This window comes from Gymnogyps californianus, chromosome 23, assembly GCF_018139145.2.
Source record: "Gymnogyps californianus isolate 813 chromosome 23, ASM1813914v2, whole genome shotgun sequence".
Taxonomy (NCBI): domain Eukaryota; kingdom Metazoa; phylum Chordata; class Aves; order Accipitriformes; family Cathartidae; genus Gymnogyps; species Gymnogyps californianus.
Genome location: NC_059493.1, coordinates 991,725 through 1,015,425, shown reverse-complemented (window position 1 = coordinate 1,015,425; position 23,701 = coordinate 991,725). Strand labels below are relative to the sequence as shown.

The following is a 23,701-nucleotide window of genomic DNA, read 5'->3' as shown; positions in this document are numbered from 1 at the left end:
CGCCGGAGCTGGAATAGCCCTCGTCGCTACAGACGCTCTGCAGGCTCCCTCTTTCGTCCGAGTCGCTCGGGCTGCTGCTGCTGCTCCAGTCGAGGTCCGCAGGAAGGTCGTCCGTGCTCTCCACGTCCACGTCTATCTCTTCTGCAAGAGGAACGGTTAGCGTTACAACGCGGCCGGCCAGACCTCTCGCCAGCCGGCCCCGCTCCGCCCCGAGCGCGGGGTCTCACCTCTATCCGAGTCGGAGCGTTCCGAAGAAACAGTGGATCCGATACTGTCCATCCTTATCCTCTCTATCCCCAGCTTCTCCAGCTGCCTTTTCAGGTGCCGCTGCTCCCGCTGCAGCTGGTCTATTTGGTGTACGGCTTTTCTGTCGTAGTCTTCAAGCTTCTGCAGAGGACGAGACAGAGAGAGAGAGAGAAGGCAGCCTGAGCTCCCCAGCCTCCAGCCACGCGCGCGACATCGCTTTCGGCTACCCGAGCCGTCTCAACCCGACCGCCGCCGACTACCGAGGGGCTCCCCCGGCTCCAACGCGCTCGGGACGTCGAGCACGCGAGTCATACGGCTTCCACTTTCATCCTCCCGCAAGCCGACGGACGTCGAAGCAGGGTGCGGCGTCTGGCCCACGGCCGGAGAGGTCCGGACCCGGCCCGAGGCCGCCGGAGAAGGCACATAAAGGACACTTCCCCCTCCAAACGGTTGATATGCGCGGCTACGCTGGAGCCGGCCCCATCCTATTTATATATTTGCAGAGTCTTTGATAACTAGGGAGTCGAACGCAGCCCGACGCCAGCGTTCTGCCGGTTATCTCTCAGCTCACGGAGCTCTAAATACACCCAAGCGAGGAGAGCCCTGTCGAGTCAAAGTCTAAAGGACAAAGAGTGAAGTACGAAAGACTCGAGAAAAGGAAGGAAAAAAGCAGCTCTCCTCCAATCCCGCAGCCAGCCTCATCCCTAAGGCCGCTGGGCATCGCTGCGGTGCGAGGGTACAACGCAGAAATTCGGCTGTAAAGCGGCGCGGCCGCCCTCTACGAGCCCGTCGATAAGGAGAACCGCACGGATTCAGCTGCGAGAAGAGCAACAGCGACCCGCGGCAGCGTTCACCTCCGTCGGTACGGCCAAACCGACGTCCCGAGCCGGCCGTTCCCTTCATCCTACTCCAGGATCCCGACGCCCCGAAAGCCCTGCGCCCGGTGCGGCTCTCGAAGCCGAGCTCGGCGCCCACCCGACGGGGAGGGAACCCGACTGACGGCGTCTCCCGCAGCGGGGAGAGGAGGGGGGGTTTCAGCGGCACCGAACGAGCCCGCGCTCACCTTGATGTGCAATTTAGCCTTCGTTAGTAAACTCAGGGTGGTGTGCCTGCTGGCTTCGGGTCCGAGCGGTACCAGCCCTTTCAGCTTCTCCAAACACAACCGCAGATGGGCGCGCCTGTGAGAAGATCACACAACACGCTGAGCGTTCAGGGACCCGCTTCCCGAACGGCATTTCAGCCCCGCGAGCGCGGATAATCGGGGCGGTTGGAAGCTAAGCCGAACCAGGCGCCTTCCCACCCTCCGGCGGCTTCCATTCACCGGGAGAAAAACTGCAGCCAGACCAAAGGACGTCTCCAAAAAACCCCGACTCTGGCTTCGACCGACCCCGCCGACAAAACCCTGCCGGCGCTTTCCGGGCTGTCGGGACGCTTGCTGGCGAGGAGCTGCCAAAGACCTCGACTTTTTGGGCGAGGGTATCAGCTTTTGGTCTTTCTCCTCCCAAAAAGCTTCACGACAGGGACGCTGTTCGGTCACCGCCTTGCTCCAGCGACAGCTGAAGCCATCCGTGCCGACTGTAAACCCAGCGCGTCCCTCGGGAGCGCTTCCTTTCCCTATTTTTAAGTAGGAACGGGCCGGTTTTGGATCCGTCGCCTTGGCACGCGCAGCTCCGGTCAAAACAAAAGCAGGTCCCGGAGGGAACGTCGGCCCCGAGCAGCACCGCGCTCCTCGGCCGCCCCGGGCACAGGAGCCTGCCAGGAATCCCTCTCTCCCTGTACGACACCCAGATTTTTAATTTAAGGTGAAGCGTTAATCCGTAGGCTAATGCTTTACCGCCTGCACACCGCTGCCGAGGGAAACCCCGGCTGCTCGAGGAAGTCCCTTTATCCGTCGATAACCGAAACGCTCCCAGCACGGGCCGGTTCCCCTCGCGTTCGGCGCTCCAACCCCAAGATTTAGGTCACGTTCTCGGGCACCGGTTGCAACACTCGCCTTTGAAACACCCCATCGACGCAGGCAGCTGCAAATTGGGATTTGGCAAGTACCTGCCTATCTTGTTTTGGGCACGCTGGGAGTAAACAGGTAGTTGCCTACACAAAGTACCTTCTGAATTACCACGCAAACAAAACACGTGGTCTTTACTCTTCGGGTAAATCCCAAACACCGACAGGTTCAAAGATGAGCCTTCGCAAAGATTATTTTCCTGAGCAAGAGGAGGAAGAGCTGCCCGAGGCGGTGCAGACCTGTCCGACCCTGCCGTGCCGCCTTACAAGTGATTTACCTACGAGATCTACGGATAAGGAGCTAGCCCAGCCAGCAAAATCGAAATCCTCGGCTACCTCTGCTAAAAAAAAAAAAAAGCCAAAAACCCCAAAGCCTTGTCACGCTGGCCCTTCGCACCAGAAAAACAAGGGATGGAAAAAAACCAGCCCGCCCTGCCGAGCAGAAGTTACGCGGGGGGGGGGAGCGCGGCGGCAACCCGCCCCGCTCGGCCAGCGCCGGGCGACTGTCTGGATTACACAACGCCAACGCCGGAGTCAAAAGCGGGGCTTCCGCTTCGAAGTTAAGAGGCGCAGCGGTCCGTACAAGCGTATTTCTGCCACGCTTCACCCACTTGAAACTGCTGCCACGCTTCAAAACCCCCCCGAAATCCCGCCGGCTGGTAATAGGATAAAAAAAGAAAGCCCTCAAAGGATTCATTGCCCTGGCAAAGGGCCTTCCGAGCCCATCGGCTCGTTTCATTGCGCCTGTCCTTACGCTCCGTGAGATATCCGTCTTCCCGTTGCTCTCCCTCCCCGTCTCAAGGCAAGCTGCTCCTCGTGCCGGGGCGGGAAGCCGGCAAACTTCGGTCGAAGCCAAGATTCACCGGCTCGACCGTCACCAGGACGGGATTAAGGTATCTCTAACGAGGAGCGAAGGAAGAAGGGGCGCGGAATCCCCGTGCAGAGAGAAGCTCGTTTCTCCGGCCTGTTCAAAGGGGCGGAAAAGATGGAGCATTTACTGCACTCGCTTGTGCAACGTTACCAACGGGATTTCGACACGGCTCTGGTCGAAACGAGGCGAGAGGGACGCGAGGCGAGCCTGAAGTAATCAGATGCTAATTTTCTCCGTCTTTTCAAACGAAGACTAAACGTCCCTGGCCTTTTCTAACCCGTGGCACTTGGGACACGGGGAGTTCTGCCTCTTAAGATACAAACCGACCGAGTTCAGGCCATTCCTGCGCCGGCAGCAGGACACGGCGGCAAGATTTGAGTCGCGTCCAAGCCGTGCCGAGAAAAAAAAAGAGCGGCCGACCAAGGAGACAAAGCCATCTTTCAGCTGGACGACAAAGACCGCACCGGTCTGTCGCAAATAATCACAGTTACGTGGAAGCGCAGCTCCGGCCGCGTACCTACGCCCCGACTGCGGGCGAGCGGAGGACGACGGCCATCCCGCCGCCACGGGATCGCCCCTGGGAATCGGGAGAGGGCTGGAAATCCTTCTCCCTAGCGAGCTGAGGGAGATCAATATCATTCCCACCTCCTTATCGCACAGCTGCTCCGGCGGCCGAGGACAGGGAACGCTTCAAGTCCGAGCAACGGTCGGGTACCTCCTCGGCAGCCCCTTTATCCAGCCATCCCGTCCCGTCCCCTCCCGCTCCCCACCTCGCCGCCGCCTCGGCTCCCCGACCCGGCTTCCGAATCCCTGGAAAAGCAGCGTTTCTCCCAAAGCCGGCTCCTAACAAGCCTCCAGCGCTCACCTGTTCTTCTCCATCTCATTGTGCGTCGACCTGAAAAAGAAAGAACACGTTCTTAACTCCTCCGTCTGACCAGGTACACCGCAATCAGGATTAAGACGCGGGCTTTAGTAAACGTTCCCCGGAAAAGCTGCAGACCTCGGGGGCTTTCAGAGCCGCTCGGTACCCCGGGGACGGCGACAACGGCGGAAGGGACGCGGACGGCCCGGCGCAACGGAGAAATTGCCAGCTACGTGGCAATAAAAGGGCCAGCAAAACCGTAAGATGGGCTTTTAACGCGGAGAGGCACAAGTTTTAGAGCACGGACTAGGATTAAGCGGCTGTATCGGCGCCGTGACGCGAGCCAGGGCACGCCATCCAAAAGCGAACGCTCTCGAGGCTCGTGGTGCAGAAGGGGAAGCGGCAGCCCCGAGAGGCACTGCACGCTCGGGGCAGAAAGGGCCGATCTCCGGGCAGGGGGAGGGAAGTTGCTCCATCTCGACGCAAACCTGCAACTGAGCCTCTGTCGGAAGGTTTTTCGGGTTTTCGGACAGCGCAGGTGCCCTGGAGCGCTTTTTTTTTTATTATTTTAAAAGCAGCTTTTTAAAGACTTCTTGCAGAAGAAGGGCAGAGGAGGCAAGAGGAGTATCTGCAACTCTCGGTACGTAAAGCGAAGAGACGAGGGCCGACGGCTCGGTGCCACCTTCGGGGCAAGCACGCCGCTTTTTGAAGGCTGCGCGGCGTCCGAGCGGTCGCGTCTCGCGCCGGGAGCCCCAAACCAGCTCAGAACACGCCGGCCATACAAAAGGGCGACCGGGAGCCCCCAAAGTCTCGACGGCGTCCGACGTTCACGCCTCCCTCCGCCGCTCAGCCCGTCGTCTCTCGGCAAAACTGGGGCGAGCTGCCAGGAAGACGACGCGGCAAGAAAGGATTCCCCGCGTCCAACGACGGGTTAGCACCTCCTAACGAGAGATGCCGAACGCGACGTTGAAACCCAGGCGGGCGTCAAGTCCGCTTACAAATTCCCCCGAAGCTCCTAATTTCGACGAAGCTAAGAAAAGGCAGAAAACACAAGCTAATACTTATTTTCTCTCCGTCGAAACCCGGGACAGCTACACGAGGCCACGTTGCCCGTGACGCCAGGACCGACGCGTAGGGAAGAGCTGCTTCCCTCCCCGCGCTCTCCTTAAAAACTCGAGGGGCCACCTACTCTGATTTAGGAAAAACGGCGTTACGTGCCTGAAAACTTAAAAGACGTGGAAAAATCCCCAGGCTGTTCGGATAAGGAGACGCCTGCCTGGAAGCCCCCGTCGGCTCTGGGAGCGCCGGTTTCGAAGGAAAAACAAGAGATGCCACCAACGCACCGGCTGAAGACGCTCGCCGGGATCGTCTTTGCTTCGCCAGCGGCGTTTTGTGATGGATCGCCAGCGCTCGGGAAGCCATCGCAGCCCTCCTTCCCCGCCTTCCTACCGAGATTCCTCTTAGCCTGGCTCCTTTTGTTTGCTTTCCGACGGCGCCGGTTGAAGCAATCCGCTCCCAAAAGCCAGCGTCCCGCTCGCAGAGTGTCCAAAAACGTTCGATTCCGGTGGAGACGCTCCTCGCTTAAATGGACGGGCGTTATCCTGACGCGCAAGGGAACGGCGAGTTCTCCCGAGCGGAGCAGCTGCAAACAGCCGGGAAGGACTCGGGCCGTCAGCTCCCACGGGATCTCTCCATTAAACTTTTCTCCGGATAAAAGTCCCGCGTTTTACACCGAACGCCCTTCGCCACGGCGCTCGCAAACCTCACGCTGAGGCGACGAACCGCCGCGAGCCTGAGCTCTTCCCTTGGTCGTAAATAAGCCAAACGCTTTCCGAGGGTTGGTACTGACGGAGCTGAAGGCTCCCATCGCCACTACGCTTTTATTAATAACAAACTCATCCCTTCTTCCGCGCCTTTGTTTCAGAATCCTTCTCAGCGTGGGTTTGGTTTTTTCTTTCTGGTTGCATCCGCAATCGCTAATATTTAGAAAAAGGGTCCTTAGTTGATGGGTTTTCCTTTTGGATAAAATAAAAGGGGACAGGGGACCAGAGGGGACCGCAGCTTCACGCCGGGGCCGGCAGACCGCTTCGCCGGGTGCCCCCAGACCCCTTTTTCCGAGCGCCTTCACGCCCAGGGAGTCGCTGATGGTGCCTCCCGCTAACCGAAACCTCGCCTGTCAGCCCCAAAACTTCAGCGGCTCGCCAGCGTTGCCTTCGAAACGCGGTCTTTTCTCCTGCAGACCGTAACAAAACAGAAGGTAGCGGCACGCGCTGCGGCTACCCGTTCTCTTTTTAATACGACGCAGGCTTTTGTCCTCTTGTTCTGATTCGCCTTAAGTGAAGAACAAGCGCCAAATCTTCCGAAAAGGAAATTCGGAGCGTGCGCAGGAGCGACAAACACCCACGAATTCACTCGGAGCTCGCTCGAGACGTGACCGAGAGACCTCGCCTGCCTTCTGCTCCCCGCAACGGGAGCTCGACGGCCCCGAAACCCCTGCCCGGGAGGGAGACGGAAACACCCCGGCTCGGGGAGACATCAGGATTCAGGGTACGAACAAAACTCACGGGGTGTTCCGGGCGGTATTCGTTGTTACGGCAGCTATCAAAGGTCAGCTGTCGCTGTGTCACGCAGACGAGTTTGCTCTGAACCAGGAAAATGTGACATTATCTGGTGACATCGCCACGTTGCTCCTCCCTGGGCAAACAGCCTAAAATAGGCCAGCGAGAAAGGAAGCGATCGGCCGCCGGTGACGTGTGGGGATGAACGTGCTCAGGCTTCGCTCTGCCCGACGAAGTTTCCCTCCTCGTCGTTTCGAGGGGCCGGACGGGGGGTGTCCGGGCGCAGAGGCGGCACTCGGGAGCCAGCCCTCCCGAAAACCGGCCGATACTTCCACCTCGACGATGACCCAAGCCATTTTAACGTTATTAAAGCGACCGAATAAACCACGGCGGGCGCTGGCAAGAAAGGAGTCAGCACGGTGACTCCGGTTTGCGCCGTGACACAAGCGCCGGCTCCGAGGTGGCAGTTTCTGTTGTACAAAACAGGAGAGCGAGCAAATAAAACGAGACACGGGAGCGTTAAGCGATTAATCCGCGGGCCTGGGAGGCATAATTAAATACTCCCTGGAAAAAAAAAAAAACCCCAAACCCCAGGCTGGCGGGACTTGCTCCTGCAAAACAAGGCAGCTGCTCGAGCCGACTTCGACTCGGACAAAAGGTGGTTTAGTATTCCCGAGAACGGGCTGCGTATTTAACATCGGCGAGGAATAACCTGCGTCGAGGCTCTGGATGGATCTCGGGGAGGATAATTAAGGAATTTCCTTTTCTCCAAGGAAAGCAGGACTAGGTGATTTAATCTAAGCGTCGAACGAAACCCTTGCGCTCGGCCAAAAGCGTATTAGAAAAATCTCGCTTTCTTTACGGAGAATCCTCACGGAGCGTGAGCGGTTTCACTTCCCGAGCTTCGGCGGCGCACGCCTGAAATCAAAAGCCCAACTTCCACATTCCCGTCAGCGAACCCATCCGCCACGTCAGACGATTGCACGTTTCGTACCCAAGTTTGCCCAAGACGGGAGGTTTCCCCTCCCGTCTCGCCGGGATGTTCCGGAGAGATACCGGCCCGGCACGGTGGGCGCACATCGATCCGAATTTAGGGGCTGGGGGGGGGGGATGCCGATGGGAATCTCTCGATGGAGACGTGAAGGGGAAAGGGGTGGCAGGGTGGCGGCGGAGCACCGTGGGGCTGGCGCTGTGATGGCGGGATCGTGGCACAGCCCGAGCACCCGGTGACAGGAGGGTGCCCCCCCCCCCCCCGTCCCCCAGCCCGGCCACGGACCCCGTGACAGCGGGACCTTACTGGAGCCGAGCACCCCCCATGACAGCAGGGTGTCCCCCCCCCCCAGCCCTGCCAGGCACCCTGTGATGGCAGGACCTTACCGGGCTCGGTCACCCGGTGACAGCAGGGTGTGTCCCCCCCCACCCTGCCCAGCCACGCGCCCCGTGACAGCGGGACCTTACCGGGTCCGGTCACCCGGTGACAGGAGTGTCCCACCCCACCCTGCCAGGCACCCTGTGATGGCAGGATCCTACCGGATCCGGTCACTCGGTGACAGGAGGGTGTCCCCCGTCCCCCCCCGCCCCAGCCCGGCCACACGCCCCGTGACAGCGGGACCTTACCGGGCCCGGTCACCCGGTGACAGGAGCCCCCCCCGGCCCTGCCAAGCAGGACCCTGACAGATCCGAGCACCCCGCAACGGCCGGGCCCAGCCCCACCAGGCCTCGATCCGTCAGTCCGCGATCCCTCCCCGGCTCTCGGTGCAGGGCCCGTCCCGTCCCGTCCCGTCCCCCCGCCCGGTACCGGCCGTTACCTGCTGCCGCCGCCGCCGCTCTTCCTGGCCTTGGCGCGGCGCCGCAGGGCCTCCCCGTCCTTACCGCCGGGCAGCAGCGAGGCGTAACCGTGTTCGGCTTCTGCGGAGACACAACCGCAGGCCGCCCGTCACCGCCGGGCCCGGCTGAGGGGGGGGGGGGAGGATCGGATCGGACCGGACCGAACCGGGCCGGGGTGAGAGGTGCGGGGGGGAGGGGGGGCAACCGGTACCTCGCTCCCGCCGCTCCAGGTACTCGGCCGCTTCCAGCAGCATCTGGATGTTGAGACCGCCGCAGGCCGCCATCTCGCCGCGCTGTGAGGGCCGGGCCGGGCCGGGCCGGGAGCGGCGGCGGCGGCGGCGGGGGCGGGGGGGTCGGCGGCGCCGTCTGTCCGCCTCGCCCGGCCGCTCCGCCAGGCCCCGCGCGCCGCCCCGCCCCCCGCCGCCGCTCATTGGGCGAGGCCCCCCCCCGCCGCCGTTGCCCATTGGAGGAAAGGTGAGGGAGACCCCGCCCAGCGGCGGCAGGGGAGGGAGGGAGGGAAGGGGCCGTGCCCGAGGCCACGCCCCGCGCTCGCCGTCATTGGGCAAGAGCGCCACGCCCTCCCGCCGTTGGCCCGGCCCCCCCGCCCACCCAGCCGTCGGCCTGGCCTTTCCCAACCGCCTCGCCCCATTGGGCGGCACGCCCTGCCACACCTCTCGCCCTGACTCACTTCCTGCCCGGGCAGCCAATGGCGGGGCGAGAAGCGGAAAGGGGGCGGGGCGCCGGCTCCAGCTGGCAACGTGGGCCCGGCGGGGCGGGGGGAACGGGGAACCCCCCCCCCCCCCGGGGCTGGGACCCCCCCCCCGGGGCTGGGGCCCCCCGCAGGCAGGCACCCCCCCCCCTCGGGGCAGTGACACCCCCAGGCAGGGAACCCCCCCCCCGCCTCAACCAGGGTGGGGAGCACCTAGGGCCCCCCCCCCAGTATAAAGAGCACCCAAAGCCCCCCCAATCCCTAAAACTGGGAGCACCCCATATACCACAGCCCCCCCTGCCCCGGGGGGGACCTGTCATCCCCCCCCCAGACAGCAGGCGACAAGGGGGGGGCCCTCCCAGCCCCGCTTCCTCCCCAAAACGATAACTTGGGGGGGGACACACAACACAACCAGCCCCCCCCCCCCACCACCACCCAGCACCTCCATTTTGACCCCAGGGGCTTCCCTCAGCCCCTCCCCCAGCCCCCACGGGGCCAGCAGGGCGTTAATTAGCGAAAGACGTTAATTAGCAAAAGACGGAAGCCAAGAAGCGAGCGGAACGCCCCGCTGTCGGAAAACACCCAGCCGGGCCGGCCAAAAAAAAATAAGCCAAAAAGCGGTTTCCTGCGATAAACGGCCCCAAACGGGCGCTGCGGCGGCCACGCGTGTTTTAATTGCTTCGTATAAATTTATAGCCGTTTGCGCGACTGGGGAATCGAAGCGTTTTGGGGCGTAAGGTCCCCGCGCAGCCGCAGCAGCGAACAACCGGCCAGAGGTTTCTGGCAGCCTCCTCACCCGTGCTTTATTCCCGAATTAGAAAAATAAAAGGAAAAAATATATACGGGGTTTTATTGTAATGGGGTTGGGGGGAAACACGGCGTGATGTCAAAAAAAAAAAAAACAACAGGAAAAACACAACGGAATCCCGGCGAGGAACGAACCACGAGGGATATTGTTAAAAAAAAAATAATAATAATAATCAAAGACTCCGGGAAAGGGCAACTCGTACTCGGCTCTGGCTGCGGGGCAGGACGAGCGCGGCGGGATTTGTTGGGAATAACCCCAAATTCCTCTGAAATCCGGTCTCCGAGCCGCCCGGGCGAAGAATCGAAGTCCTTCTCGGCGGGTGGTTCTCCCCCCGAGCGAGCCCAGCGTCAAGCGATGAAATCCAAGGGTCTGTTGAATCCTCCTTTTCTGTTCATGTACTGCCTGCGGCCGGAGGGAAGGAACCGGCGTCAGCGCCGGGGCTGAACCGCCCCCCAACCCCCCTCACCAAACCCCGGGGCTCCCAGCTCTAAAAAAAAAAAATAAAATCTGCCCAAAAATACCCGAGGGAGGCCTCAGCAGCGGCAGGGAAGCGAATCCCCCACAAACGAGGGCAGGAAACCTCCCACCGAGGAGGGGTCTCGCACAGGCTGGGCCGTTTGAGGAGCCCGGCGTTTGCCAGGTCCGAGCCCCGTCTGGCTAACAGAGGCGCCGGAGCCGAAGCCGGGCAGCGCAGCTCGAATTTCCATCAAAAAGGAAGCAGAATTAACAAACTGAGTGGGGTTTTTTTTTTGGGGGGGGGGTAAGAAACAAGCAAACAGCGTTGCTGAGGCAGGCCCGCTGCTCCAACACCGTTCAAGCCACGCCTGGCCCGTCCCGCCCGCACACAACGTGCTCTTTCGCTCCTCATCTCTCCGCTTTCACCGTTTCCGGGAGAAACCAGAGGCCTCTTACCTCTCTTTGACAATAAAAACCGCAAACTTTGCCTTTTTCCGAAGGCCCAAGAAGCCGGATCGCCCCCCACCGCCCCGGCGCGCGCCGAGAGACAGCGGCTTCGACGTACGGCCGCAGAGTTTCCTCCGCACTGTGTTATCTCGTCAAAGAAATTCTCTTTCTATCCGAAAAAAAAAAAAAATAAAAGGCTGGGCACAAACCTGTACTTCCTCTTCTGGGACACGTTGATGGCGTACGCGTTTGCGGCGCCGTCCACCTTCTTCCCCTGAAAGACATTAAGAGAAAAAGTCCGAAAACTCAGCACGTTATCCCCAAAAAGGGCACGGTGACACCGCCGAGCCCGTCGGGATGCAGCTGCGGGCTCCGCCGCGCCGATCCGCACTCACTTTCGTCGTGTCGAAAGAGGCGAAGCCCATCGTTTTCATCATCTCAATTTCCTCCTCCGTCTTGCCCTGCAAATCTTCCTCTGCCGAGGCAACAAAATGAGAGAGTTTGAGAAACGCAGCCGTCAGGGTTCACCAAAAATGTTTTAAATAAGCAGCCGGGGTGACCCCGGGGCTGGTCCCAACCCAAGCGGGGAACCCAGGACGTATTTAAGGAGGAAAATTCCACCCCCTCACCCGTGATCTGACGCTCTTTGCTTTTGGAGTCCTTCGTCTCCTTCTTCTCTTCATCCCGCCTCTCCTTCAGCCGCGGCGGGGACGAGGAGCTGGATCGGTGCCGTCTCGGCGACCTGACGTTGCAAACGCAGGGGGGTTTGCGGCTTCCCGGCTGTGCCGTTACCGTAGACGGTTTTATACCGTTAACGAGTTCCCACCGTCCCCGTGCCGCCCTCGCCCGGGGCTCTCCAGCTTATCCCCACCCCGGCGTTGGTGTTTCTGCCCCTCACCTGGACCGTCTCCTGTGCGGGGAGCGAGAACGGCTCCTCCTCCTGTCCCTGTCCCGGGACCGGGATCGCTCTCTTCGCCTCCTCTCCCTCTCCCGTGAAGCGGACCGCGAACGCCTGCGCTCTGCTCGGAGAAAAGCAGCGCCCGGTTTAGCTTCCACTCCCTCACGTCTCTCCCCCTTCGCTACCCGCTTTTCGAAGAAAATCCCGTCGACGCCGCGACAGCTCCCAAGCGCGGACCCCGTAACAGCCCCCTCCCCCTGACCCCTCCGCGCCTGGGCTCAGAGACCCCCACCACCACCCACACAAGTGGGAAGAGCGGCAGGAAAAGCCTTTCACCCAGGAGCGGGGTGACCAACCTGTCGGCAGATCGGTCCCCGAAAAGCCGAGGTGCGTGGAGGGGGACGGGAGTCGGCGTGCATGAGGAAGAGGAGGAGGAGGAGGAGGAAGGGAGCCTCTGCTCTACCCAGAGTGAAGAACCGAGGCCTCATCACCGCCCCCCCGCCGTGGAGGGGTTCACCCCCTCGCCCAAGGGTTGGGGGAAGTCCCAGGGCCCTCTCCTGCCCCTGGGCCGGGGGTCTGGGCTCCCCGCCCCGGGCCTGGCTCCTCCACCTTCCCCCCAAGGGCCCGGATCCTTCCCCCCTCAGCGCAGCCCCGTCCCGTCGGGGCCGGATCCACTCCGGGGCCGGTCCCCCCGGTCCCTCTCCTCCCCCCTCGACCTCTCCCGGTCGTCCCGTGTCCCCCCCACCCAGCTCCCGCCCCCCCCTCACCGCGCCGCGGCGGCGACCGGGAGCGGCTGCGGCCCATGGCCGCCCCTCCGCGCCCCCACTTCCGGCCGCTCGGTCCCCGCACTTCCGGTTCCCCCGAGTCGCGCTCCATGCTCCCCCCCCCGCTCCCCCAGGAACCGGCGCCGCCGCGCTTTGGTTCCGCAGCGAACACGGTCCGGGAGGGGGTCCCCCACGGCGGCGGGGCGTCCAGAGCCGGGGTGCGGGCTCAGAGCCCCAGGCCCAGCTCCAGGCCCAGCTCCAGCCCCAGCCCCAGGCCCAGCTCCAGCTCCAGCTCCAGCTCCAGCCCCAGGTCCAGCTCCAGCCCCAGGCCCAGGCCCAGGCCCAGGCCCAGCTCCAGGCCCAGGCGCGAGGCCCAGCCCCAGCTCCAGCCCCACAGGGAGGCCATGACACCCCCTCAGTGTCCCCCCTTCCCCCCCAAGCTCCACAGCGCTGGCGGGTGCCAAACACGGGGTTTATTTACAGACAGGCGTTACACAGCGCTTTCCAGCGACGATTGTCAGACACCGGCCGTTGCCCTCGCCAGCCCGCAGGCAGGGGATGCCCCGCTCCTGCCCACCCATGCTCCCCTCCGGCTGCGGTGGCAGACCCAGGGGCGGGCAGCCTCCTCTCGGCCTCATTTCGGTGGGTGTTCAGCAACCGCACCCTCACCGGGGCATTCTGGGCCGGGCCCAGGGTGTCTGCCAGCCCCAGGCGGCAAAATGGGCGCTGAATCCAGTTGAAACCCCGGCATCGCCCTCCTTTCCTGCGGTGTGTCGGTGTATCTGTGGCCAAAGATGGAAATCCGGCCTCTCTTCTTTTCAGATGAGGGTGCAAATATGGAGGGTGACGAGCACGAGGCCTGTGGGCGGCAATCGGCACCTCTCGGGGCACCGGATCAACAATTTGCCTCGCAGCTGGCAGCCAGGGATGCCTCCCTGCCGAAGAAAACCCACGCCCAGAGCCCGGCCTGAGGTGTTTAGGTCCAGGCAGCCTTGCCAAAAAGAGGTGAGACGAAAGCAGCGCGCCAGGGGCCTGCCTGCAAGCGGCAGGCAGCGGGCAAAATGCTGGCAGGGGAGAGGGGGAAAGTTATCCGGAGGGGTGGTCCGGGGGGAGCGGGGATGCCCTGACAGGCCGGGGAGCCGCGGCATCGATGTGATCCTGTATCTCTTTTCTTCTAGCTAAGCGGCGAGGACCCACGTCACGGTGGCAGCCATTTGAACCTTCCTCCCTGCTGAAGGCACCAGTGTCCCTTGCTTCCCTGTGCTACACGAGATGCCTAACACGCCCTGGACTTCCACGGGAGGGGGGAAAAAAAAATCCCCATCTCCTCTGCAAAGCCCCTGGCCCTCGGAGAAAAGGGGTTGCAAAGCCCCTGGGGACAGACCCTCGGAGAAAAAGGGGCTGCAGCCTCCCTGCGGCAGCACCGGCCGGTCCGGCAGCGGGCTGTGCGGCAGTGTTGTAATTCAGGTAATCGGCCCGGGAGCGACCGTGCCGTCTCGGGGAGGCCACGCAGCCGTCCCTGCGGGGGCTCTTCTGGCCTGGGTCATCCAGGGGGACAGGCTAGATGACAAAAATAACCTCAAAAAGCCTTAAAATCAGTGGCAGTAAACAACACCCGACGGGAAAACTGTTACAGAGCTGTGGTTTGCATCTCAAAGGCTGTCTGCTGAATAGACGTTGAATATAGGCACGAGCACGGGGCTGGTGTTCCCGCCATCCCTCGCAGATGGGGAATTTAGGAGCTGAGGGTCCCCCCGCTCTGCCCCCCACCCCGTCCTTGCAGGAGCGTGATGGGGAGCTGTGGCTCTAACCCCGGCGCTGGAGCTCGGGGCGGACATCGGGCAGGGCAAACGTTCTCCCCAAAAACCGGGCTCAGGTTGGCCCTGGGGCTCCGGCAACGTACCTGCCAGGTGTGTATTTTTGCAATTTTTAAAAGCTTTTTACGTTTTACTTTTCAATTCAGAATTTGCCTGGCGCGCCCCGTAGCGCGGCCCTGCAAAGAAAACCAACCTGCGCTTACAAACCTCCTCCCTTTGACCGACAGCTGCCTGCGCCGGCCTCGCTCCCTGCCTGCACCCCGCTCCCTGCCTGCACCCCGCTCCCTCCCTGCACCCCGCTCCGCCCTGTATCCTCGCTGCCCCCAAAATTGCTGCCTGGCCCACGGGCTTTCTGCTCTTCCGGATGGGAAAACAAAAGCCGAGAGCTGCCTCGCAGCAGCCAAAAGGCTTTGAAAACACGGTGGCGGCTCGTGGGAAAATCACTTTGGGGTGAGGAAACCCAGTGCCCTCGGAAGGGGGGGTTCTGGGGCTCCCCGCTACAGCCCAAGCTCCCGGCGGACAGGACCCGGTGGACGCTTGGGTTGTGGCAGGGAAGCCCCGTCCCCACGGGCAGCGCTGCCCGTGCAGGCAGGCTTGGGGCGAGCACCCCCGGAAGATGGTAAACCCCTGTGGCTTGCGGGAGGATGGGAACTGATCCCGTTGGTTTTGACCCCTAAATGCCAGCGCTGGAACGGCTGCGGGGCAAATTGGCATCGCTGGTTTTCTTCTTCCCTTCGGGCACGGCCGGGAGGTTGTAACGATGGTCGTGTCACCGTACGGAGCGCTGGAGGCAGGGAGGCGAGGCTGGGTGGGAAGGAAACGCCAAGGAGGATTTGAACTTGTGCTCGGGAGTCCAGAGCTGGGGAAAAGCAACGATGCGGCCTCGGCCGCGTGGACGGGCGCTCGCTGAGCCCGGGGTCGGTGCGAGCAGAGACCTGGCACAGCCGCGGCCGCGTGTGCCGGCGTGGCCGTGAAGCGGTGGTGGGGATGGGGGTGGCGGCGTCGGCAGCGCCTCTGACTGAAGTGAATCGGCAGCGTGTGTTCATCCCGAAGTAGCACTTAGTGAGTGAAGTTTTGCTCAGTTTTAAATAACACAGACACTTCCCGGAGGCTTTTTTCTTCTCCCTTTCTCAGGTGCTGTTCGTGCGGCGTGGTGAGGGCTTTCCCGACGGCGTGAAATCCTCGTACGGCAAATACATGAGAGCGTGGCACCCAGGAGAAAGGGACTGAAAGTGGCTCTCCAGCCCGGGCGGGGAAGATTACCATCCGGGAAGGAAAGGCTCCCAGGCCCACCGCCTCGGCCTCTCCTTCGGGGAGAGCAATCCCCCCGCATTCGGCTTGATCCGATTCCCCTGGCGAAGCGGGTGAACAATTTTGCCCCGGGGGTGAAGCCAGCGCCATTCCAGCGGAGCTTGAAACAGAAGGTAAAAAAAAAATAACAACAAAACACCCTTTTCTTCCTCAAACCAAGTGGATCCGGGCTGCGCCCCGCGTTTCACGAGGGCTCTGCAAGCGGCGGGTAGGGGGGAAAAAGAAAAACCCAAACCCTCAGCCCACGCGTGGGAAGGGGCTGGTTGCCCGGGAGGGAGAAGGGAGAGCTCGTGGGAGGAGGGAGATCGCAGCGGGTATTTCCCCAAGCGGCAAACAGGGGCCACAATCTTTCGTAAGCTCGGTGACCGCCTCCAAAAGCGGGTGACAGGGGAACGAGGTGCCTCGTGCCAGGAGTACCCGGAAAACAACTCGCTTCCCGGGTTTTCGGCTGCGCCTCAGCCAGACGCACGACGCAGGAGCCGTCCCTCCGCCTCGGCGCCTCCGTCCGGAGGAGAGGTTCCTGGCCACCGCTGCGGCGGGAGGCCTCGGAGGAGACTCAAGATTCGATCTTTTCCTTCTTTTTGCCTTTTTTCAGGAAAGACGGGGTCCGGAATTTCTTCTTCTTCTTTGAGGGTGATTTGGAGGGTGAACCTTCGGGGGAGACGGGGCTGCTGGTCACCGTCTCCTTCTCCTTGGGGGCATCTGGGTCGGCGTTGGCAGGGGAGGTCGTCCGGTCCCCCCCTTTGCCCAAGTTTTCCTCGGTGCTTTGCTCTTCATCCTTCCCGTTCACCACCGCCGGCGGCTCCTTCTCGGCAGCGGAATCGGCCGGCGCTTGGCCGCCGTCCGCCTTCTTGTCACCTTGGCAAGGGGGAAAAGGGGAGAGGTGAGGGTTGGGGCAGCGGTGGCCGGCGCTGTGGAGGTTTAAATCCTCCCCCCCCCTCCAACTCGCCGGTTGGACCTGGGCAGGAGCAGGATTTGGCCCCCGCGGACGGAGAGCGCTGGGACCTGATCCCTTCCTGCCGCAGGCGCCGCTTTCCTCAGCCTTTCCCCCCCCACCTCCCAGCGGGACAAGCGACGGTGGGATGGAGAGCCGGGAAAAGGCAAGGCGGGGAGGGCGGCTGGCTCCCTCTCGGCCTCGCCGCTGAAAATAAAGCGGGCGGCAAAGAAAACGGAGGCAACCCAAGGCATTTCCTTCTGCGAAACCCTGAGCGGGGCGCCGCTCCCCGCGGGAGCGCGTCTGGAACGGGCTACGGAGAGCAAGGTCACCCCGAGGTAGCGGGGAGCGCGGTCGCCCGCGTCCCTCCTCCCGCAGCGAGGCTCAAGGACGGCCTCTCCGTACTTACTACGGTGACAAGTATTCAGAGTCAGAGGTAACTCCTTGGGTGAAAGCCACGCGTGGAGGAAAGAGAAAGGAAGACGTTGTGGAGACAGACAGACAGACAGACACCATGAGACACGATGAGAAAGCGAGAAGCCGCGCGCTCCCGCTGCCCTCTCCCGCGCCCTGAGAGACCCGCTGCCGTTTGTAGATGACAAATTTGCGCTTTGGGGCACGTAAATAACGGGAATATCGCACCCGTCGGGGCGTTAGGAGGGGGACGGAGGTGTCCCCTGCCGCCCCGCAAAGCCACTGGCGGACGCTCACGTCCTCCTGCCGTGACGTTCGAGGCAAGCGGCGGCTTTGGTGCCCCTTTGCGGCGTGAATCCCCATCGGTGCTCAGCCCCACCGGAGCGGGGACCTCCCCCCAGGGGAAAGGCAAAGGGACGTGGCGGGGTGACATTTATCTGCGTTTCAGCGGGGTTTGGCTACAGCCGCCCTCATCCCCCCGCTTCAGTTGCTCACTGGAGACCCCCGCTCCTCGTCTCCGCTTGGCTGGCGAGCTCGGGTGCTCGCCGGCCCACTCACCCTCCGAGGGCTCCACAGGCGTCGGGGCCGGGCTCTCTGCCGGCGCCGCGGCCGGGCTCTGCGGCGGGGAGGCGGGGGGCGATTTGGCGGGGGGAGCCTGGCTCTCCTCTGCCGCGGCGTCCTTCTCGCCTGCCAGCGGAGAGACGTGCTGGCCCCGAGGTCCGCCGGGTGCCGGCCCCGAGGGGGATTTGGGATCAGGGCTCCCCCGTACCCCTCCTACCCTGCAGCCCCAGCTTTTTCCTCTCCACCTCCTGCTTGTACTCCTCCAGCTCCTGGTCGGTGAGCTGGCTGAAGGGATTCGGGGGCTCCGGCTCGGGGGGTGCCTCCTCCCGGGATGCCTCTTTGGCTTCTGCATCCCCCAAATGGCTCTCTGTGGACTGAAACATCCCCCCCACCCCACCCCGGAGCGGTGCGTCACCCCCTCCGACCGGTGAAATACCGGAGAGCCAGGGAAGGGCTGAACGCTCCGGGGAGGGAACAATATGGGTTGGGGACACGGGACTGGGGACGCGGGGTGACCTACGGGGCTGCGGCTGGTCTCGGCGATCACGCTGGCCAGCAGCTGCGACTGGGGCCCGGCCGACTTCACGTCCTGGCGGTTTTGCTCTCGGATCTACGAGCGAGATGCAGAGCGAGGACGGAGAAAAAGCCTCCCCCTATGCCCTGGGGTCTGCCGAGCCCCCCTGCACCCACATCCGAAAGCCTCTGGGGCTTTCGGGATGGGACCGTACCTTGTTCCTCATCTCCAGCACCTCCTGCGGGTCCGTGTAGAGGGGCACGAACTGGTTGGGGTTCTCGATTCGGATGGGGGTCCCGCTGCTGCTCTTTTCCACCTCGTCCGCTTTCAGCCACTGCGTGTCGCAGAGACGAAATCCCAATAAAGACACGTCGCGGAGAGAGGAGACCCCGATAAACAAGTGTTGCGGAGAGGGGAGACCCCGATAAAGCCCGTGGCGCTTGGCCCCCCGGGCTGGGGAGGTGGGATTTTTGAAATAAATGTTATTACAGAGAGGAAAACAGAGGAGGAAAGGAAAGCTTGCGTTAAATAAAGTCCCCGAATGCAGCATTTCTCACTCCTGGAGGATCCCTGGGCGTTTCTGCGCGCCAGATTTTGGTGGGATCACTAACATCCCAGGCATCCCCCCACATCTGCCTTTTTTTTTTCTCTTTGTTTTTGGTACCCCAAAACCCACCCGCCATCCGGCTGATGCCATTCCCCGAGCCAGACCCCTTCCCAAATTAACCCAACACCCCCCCCCCCCCACCGGGATGCCGCGGCAGCTCCGCACCGTCGTCTTCGTCTTCTGGCTGCCGGCGCTGCCCTGCTGCTCCTCAGCCACGTTGACCCTCATGTAGGTGTTGGGGGTGTTGAGCCACCGCGTCTTCTCCTTCTGTTGTTTCTGGGCGTGCTGCCGCAGCGCGGGGACCGGGGCGGCCTCCTCCTCGAAGACGAAGGCCGTTACCGTGGCGGGGATCAGCACGTCGCTTTTGGGCTTGCTCTTCTCCTGCACGAAGGGGTAGCGGTAGGTGTAGCCCGTGCGGTAACCCTGGAAAGGCAGAGAGCGCTCGGTTGTGAATAATATAGGGATTAAAAAAAAAAAGAGGTATTTTTGTGCGTTTTGGGGGAGGTCGCCGCGTTTCGGCACCGGCCGGTGCTCACCAGGTTGTCCAGCATCCTCATCAGGGCTTCGAATTCGTGCTCGCCCAAGCGGCTCTTCTGCATGGGCCCGAAGGTGCTGCCGGCCCAGCGCACCGAGCCCACCTCGTGGGGCCGGTGCTTGGCGCGTTCCAGCACGATCAGGTTCTCTGCGCCGCCCGCGCTCGCCAGCGCCGACACCTACGGCCGAGCCCGGGGAGAAGCAGCTGATGCAGCCGGACGGGGACAGCCCTGGACCTGCCCACGGCCCCCGCCACTGCGGGCTGCGCTGGTCTGTCCCATCCTGGGCACCGCGTTGGTGGCAGAGACCCGGCACAGCTCGCGCATGCTCCCAGGGCACCGCACTGGCGGCAGAGACCCGGCACAGCTCAGCGCATGCTCCCAGGGCACCGTGCTGGCGGCAGAGACCCGGCACAGCTCAGCGCATGGTCCCAGGGCACCGCGCTGGCGGCAGAGACCCGGCACAGCTCGGCGCATGCTCCCAGGGCACCGCGCTGGCGGCAGAGACCCGGCACAGCTCGGCGCATGGTCCCAGGGCACCGCGCTGGCGGCAGAGACCCGGCACAGCTCGGCGCATGCTCCCAGGGCACCGCGCTGGCGGCAGAGACCCGGCACAGCTCGGCGCATGGTCCCAGGGCACCGCGCTGGTGGCAGAGACCTGGCACAGCTCAGTGCAAGTTCCTGGGACTCTGTGCTAGTGGCAGAGACCCAGCACAACTCAGTGCATGGTCTCGGAGCACCACGGTGACAGCAGAGACCTGGCACAGCTCAGTGCAAGCTCCTGGGGCATGGTGCTGGCAGCAGAGACCGTACACAGCTCGGCGCTTATTCCCGGGGGCACCACGCCGGCAGCCGAGACCGCACACAGCTCGGCGCGCGCACCCCGGCGCGGGCCGCGGGCGCTCACCTGGATCTCGCAGGCCGCCTGCAGATGGAAGATGCTGTAGAAGGCCTCCTCGGCGGTGTCACCCAGCGCCAGCACCCCGTGGTTGCGCAGCACCAGGATCTGCAGCACCGAGCACGGGGAGGGGAGACGTCAGCGGGATGAGGAGGAGGGGACGGGGACGGCGGGGTGGCCCTCGCCTCCCTCACCCCACCCTGCGTGTCCCCCCACCCTTCCCCGTCCCCTCACCTTGCAGGTGGGACCGAGGGATTTTTGGAGCTCGACCCGATCGGCTTCGTCCTCCACCTCCCCGCGGAAGTCGAAGTAGGCGACGTCCCCCAGCAGCAGCGCGGCGCGGGAGATGGGCAGCACGCCGCAGCGCATGGCCGACACCTGCGGCGCAGCGGGCAGGGTAGGCAGGGTGACAAACAAAATCCCCCCTCATTCCCCCCCCAAAATCCTTCTCCCCCCCCCAATATCTTACTGCGGCGGTGGCCGGCGTGTGCAAGCGGATGATGCAGCGGGTGTCGGGGCGGGCGGCGTAGATGGCGGCGTGGAGGCTGAAGCTGCGGGCGTCGGGGGCGAAGCCGGTGCTGCCCTGCTCCACCACGGCCCCCAGCACGTTCACCTTGATCTGCGGAGGGCAGGGGGGGAATTTGGGGGGGGTTCAGAGTCGGCTGCTTCCCCCCCCGCTCCCACCCCGGGAAGCAGGGATGGTGGTGGTAGTGGGGGACGCGGTCGGGGGGGGGACGGGACGAGGGGCACGCTCACCAGGCTGGCCGCTGTCACCTCGCTGCATGCCAGCCCCTGCGGGGCCACCAAGAAATGCTCCTGCTCCTTGCTGACCCGCAGCTGCGCCGGGAAAAAGCCCACATAGGTGTAAAAAAAATTACCCCCCCCCCAAAATACCATCCCTCCCCCCCCAAAAACCTAACACCCTCCCCAAACCTCCCAAAAACCCCAATCCCCCCAAAAACTCACCCCCCCAAATCCCCAAAACCCCACCCCCAAAAAAAAAACCCCAACCCCCTAAAAACCCCCCAACCCCCCCCAAAAAACCAAATCCCCCAAAAGAACCCCCACCCCCAAAAAACTCCCCGTACCCCCCAAACACCTAACCCCCCAAAAAAACCAACCCCCCAAAAAAACTAACCCTCCCCAAAAAACCCCAACCCCCCAAAACCCCTCACCCCCGCCAAAAACCCCCCAGCCCCCCTAAACCCCCCCAAACCCCCAACCCCCAAAAAACCAATCCCCCAAAAGAACCCCCACCCCCAAAAACCCCCTCATATCCCCCAAACACCTAACCCCCCCAAAAACCAACCCCCACAAAAAACCAAACCTCCCCCAAAACCCCAACCCCCCCAAAACCCCTCACCCCCCCCCCAAAACCCCCCCAGCCCACCCCTAAAAACCCCCCCCCCAAACCCCCCCCCCCAACCCCCAAAACCCCTCAACCCCCCCCAAAAACCCCAACCACCCAAAAAACCCCCCTCAACCCCCCCCAAAACCACCAAACCAAAACCCCCCCAAAACCCCACTCCTCCAATCCCCCTCCCCCAAAACAACCCCAATCCCCCCCCCCCAAAGCCCCCCCCCCCCCCCCCCCCCCCCGGGTGTCGGGGTGCTCACGGTGACGGCGGCGTGTCCCAGCTGGGCCCAGCCGTAGAGGTCGAGCAGGCGATGGATGCTGCCCACCTTGCACCGCATCAGCCGCTCCCCCTTGGCCAGCGCCGGCGCGTCGGGGCCGTGCAGGTCGTTGATGGGGGTGACGGCCGCCAGCCCTGGGGACGTGCCACCCCCACCCCCCCGGTGAGCGGGAGACAAGGGGGGGGCGGTGGGTTTGACACCCACCCCCCCCCCAACCCCAGGGGTTTCCCAGGGATGGGGGAGCGGAGGGCTATGGAGCTGGGTTTGGGGACCCCCAAGGTTTTGGGGTGCTCCCAAGGTTTCAGGGGCCCCCAAGGTTTTAGGGGTGGCTGGTTGGGGTCTGCAGAGTGACCCCCCCCTGCTCTGTCCCCGCAGTCCCCGATCCCCTCCCGCCCCTCTCGCCCTTTTCTCCTAGAAATGAAAAGAAAACGGAGCCCTGCGGGATGTTTTCTCACCTACAACCCCATAAATTAAGAAAAACCCTCAAGGATTTCACCAAACCGTTCCGTTTTCCCCCCCAAAAAGCCCTTGGCGGGCGTGGCCGTACCCATGGGGGAGGTGGGGAGGACGGCGGGGGACGTGGTGGCCATGAAGTCGGCGATCTGCCGCAGGGCCCAGACGTGGGACGAGTTGTTCCCCTTCTTCATCTGCTCCTGGATGAGGCTCTCCAGCTCCTCCCTGAAAGACTGCGGCATCCCGGCCCCGCCAGTGTCACCTCACCCGGTGAAGGGACGCGGTGACCCAACAGGGACCCTCCGGTGGCACCGGGGTGGGGGCACCACTGGATCGGTGGTGGCAGCATCACCAGCTTGGTGGCAGTGACGCCACCGGCTTGGTGGCACGGTGATGGTGGCATTACCAGCTTGGTGGCAGCGACACCACTGGCTTGGTGGCACGGTGACAGTGGTACCGCCAGCTTGGTGGCAGCAACACCACCGGCTTGGTGGCACGGTGATGGTGGCATTACCAGCTTGGTGGCAGTGACACCACCGGCTTGGTGGCACGGTGATGGTGGCATTACCAGCTCGGTGGCAGCGACACCACTGGCTTGGTGGCACGGTGACAGTGGCACCGCCAGCTTGGTGGCAGCAACGCCACTGGCTTGGTGGCACAGTAATGGTGGCATTACCAGCTTGGTGGCAGCGACACCACCGGCTTGGTGGCATGGTGATGGTGGCACGCCAGCTTGGTGTCAGTGACACCACCAGCTTGGTGGCACGGTAATGGTGGCAGCACCAGCTTGGTGTCAGTGACACCACTGGCTTGGTGGCACAGTAATGGTGGCACCACCATCTTGGTGGCACAGTGATGGTGGCAGCACCAGCTTGGTGTCAGCGACACCACCAGCTTGGTGGCACGGTAATGGTGGCACCACCATCTTGGTGGCACGGTGATGGTGGCAGCACCAGCTTGGTGCAGCAACACCACCGGCTTGGTGGCACGGTGGCAGTGGTGGCGCTGGCAACGCAGTGATAGCAGCACCATGGGCTCGGTGGCAGTGATGTTACCAGCTTGGTGGCACAGCAGGTGATGGTGGCACCACCAGCCGGGTGGAGACATGCCCCGAGCCAACACGTGGTGACATTTACTTGGGGACAGGAGGGACGGGGCTGGGGCTGGGTGGGATGGGGTTGGGGACAGGAGGGACGGGGTTGGGGCGGGGGGGGGTTGGGGCCCGAGAGGCGCCGCCCCTCACCGGGCTCTGGAGGATCATGGTGACCCGCTTCTTCTGCTCCATCATGTTGAAGTCCTGCCGCAGGTCGGCCGCCATGTTGCGCGCCCGCAGGTACTCGGGGTCGTCCTCGGCCAAGCCCTCCAAGTAGCGGGGCCCGGGGGGCGAGGGCAGGGGCTCCGGGCTGGCGGCCGTGCTCATCCTGCCGGCGGGACGGACGGACGGACGGCGTCAGTCCCTGCCACCCTCATCCCCTCCAGAAATACAGATTGCGAAGAAGCCACCGAAAATATCCCCCGGCTGCGCCCCGTAGATAAGCCCCGGCCGGTCCCCGCCCTGCCCGAAGGCACGACCC

General features: G+C 63.2%; 3 protein-coding genes across 4 annotated transcripts; all 3 read right to left on the bottom strand.

Annotated features, from left to right (window-relative positions):
• Window position 1: 1 nt before the first annotated feature.
• On the bottom strand, window positions 2-8,652 carry MXD1 (MAX dimerization protein 1; the record flags this gene model as incomplete). The annotated part of the gene is made up of 6 exons (XM_050910094.1): window positions 8,580-8,652; window positions 8,350-8,449; window positions 3,987-4,016; window positions 1,310-1,424; window positions 228-387; window positions 2-141 (listed from the first exon to the last, which is right to left on the bottom strand). Coding segments are annotated over exons 1-6 (618 nt in total), but the record flags the coding sequence as incomplete, so codon positions are not given.
• A 1,258-nt stretch (window positions 8,653-9,910) lies between these two features.
• SNRNP27 (small nuclear ribonucleoprotein U4/U6.U5 subunit 27) lies at window positions 9,911-12,502 on the bottom strand. The gene is made up of 6 exons (XM_050910283.1): window positions 12,454-12,502; window positions 11,687-11,807; window positions 11,418-11,530; window positions 11,184-11,263; window positions 10,998-11,062; window positions 9,911-10,287 (listed from the first exon to the last, which is right to left on the bottom strand). Exons 1-6 carry the CDS (start codon window positions 12,488-12,490, stop codon window positions 10,233-10,235), a joined length of 471 nt encoding a protein of 156 aa, XP_050766240.1. The 5' UTR covers window positions 12,491-12,502; the 3' UTR covers window positions 9,911-10,232.
• A 3,201-nt stretch (window positions 12,503-15,703) lies between these two features.
• On the bottom strand, window positions 15,704-23,547 carry ADD2 (adducin 2). Of its 2 annotated transcripts, none has more exons than XM_050910269.1 (14): window positions 23,371-23,547; window positions 22,222-22,360; window positions 21,657-21,808; window positions 20,796-20,876; window positions 20,509-20,658; window positions 20,274-20,417; window positions 20,049-20,147; window positions 19,145-19,321; window positions 18,774-19,031; window positions 18,216-18,335; window positions 18,008-18,097; window positions 17,696-17,861; window positions 17,485-17,613; window positions 15,704-16,436 (listed from the first exon to the last, which is right to left on the bottom strand). In XM_050910269.1, exons 1-14 carry the CDS (start codon window positions 23,545-23,547, stop codon window positions 16,135-16,137), a joined length of 2,184 nt encoding a protein of 727 aa, XP_050766226.1. In that variant the 3' UTR covers window positions 15,704-16,134. The 2 variants fall into 2 exon arrangements, with proteins under 2 accessions (XP_050766226.1, XP_050766225.1); XM_050910268.1 differs by having other exon boundaries at window positions 17,705-17,861.
• Window positions 23,548-23,701: the final 154 nt, after the last annotated feature.

What these genes read in the sequence shown, in the direction of transcription:
- ADD2 (XM_050910269.1), bottom strand. Translation starts at nt 23,547, where the DNA reads ATGAGCACGGCCGCCAGCCCGGAGCCCCTGCCCTCGCCCCCCGGGCCC. An exon ending in CCATGATCCTCCAGAGCCCG is followed by an intron (nt 22,361 to 23,370) that starts GTGAGGGGCGGC and finishes GGGATGCCGCAG; the next exon opens with TCTTTCAGGGAGGAGCTGGA. An exon ending in AGGTGACAGCGGCCAGCCTG is followed by an intron (nt 20,659 to 20,795) that starts GTGAGCGTGCCC and finishes TGCCCTCCGCAG; the next exon opens with ATCAAGGTGAACGTGCTGGG.
- SNRNP27 (XM_050910283.1), bottom strand. Translation starts at nt 12,490, where the DNA reads ATGGGCCGCAGCCGCTCCCGGTCGCCGCCGCGGCGCG. An exon ending in CCGGTCGCCGCCGCGGCGCG is followed by an intron (nt 11,808 to 12,453) that starts GTGAGGGGGGGG and finishes TTCTCCGAGCAG; the next exon opens with AGCGCAGGCGTTCGCGGTCC. An exon ending in CCGCACAGGAGACGGTCCAG is followed by an intron (nt 11,531 to 11,686) that starts GTGAGGGGCAGA and finishes TTGCAACGTCAG; the next exon opens with GTCGCCGAGACGGCACCGAT.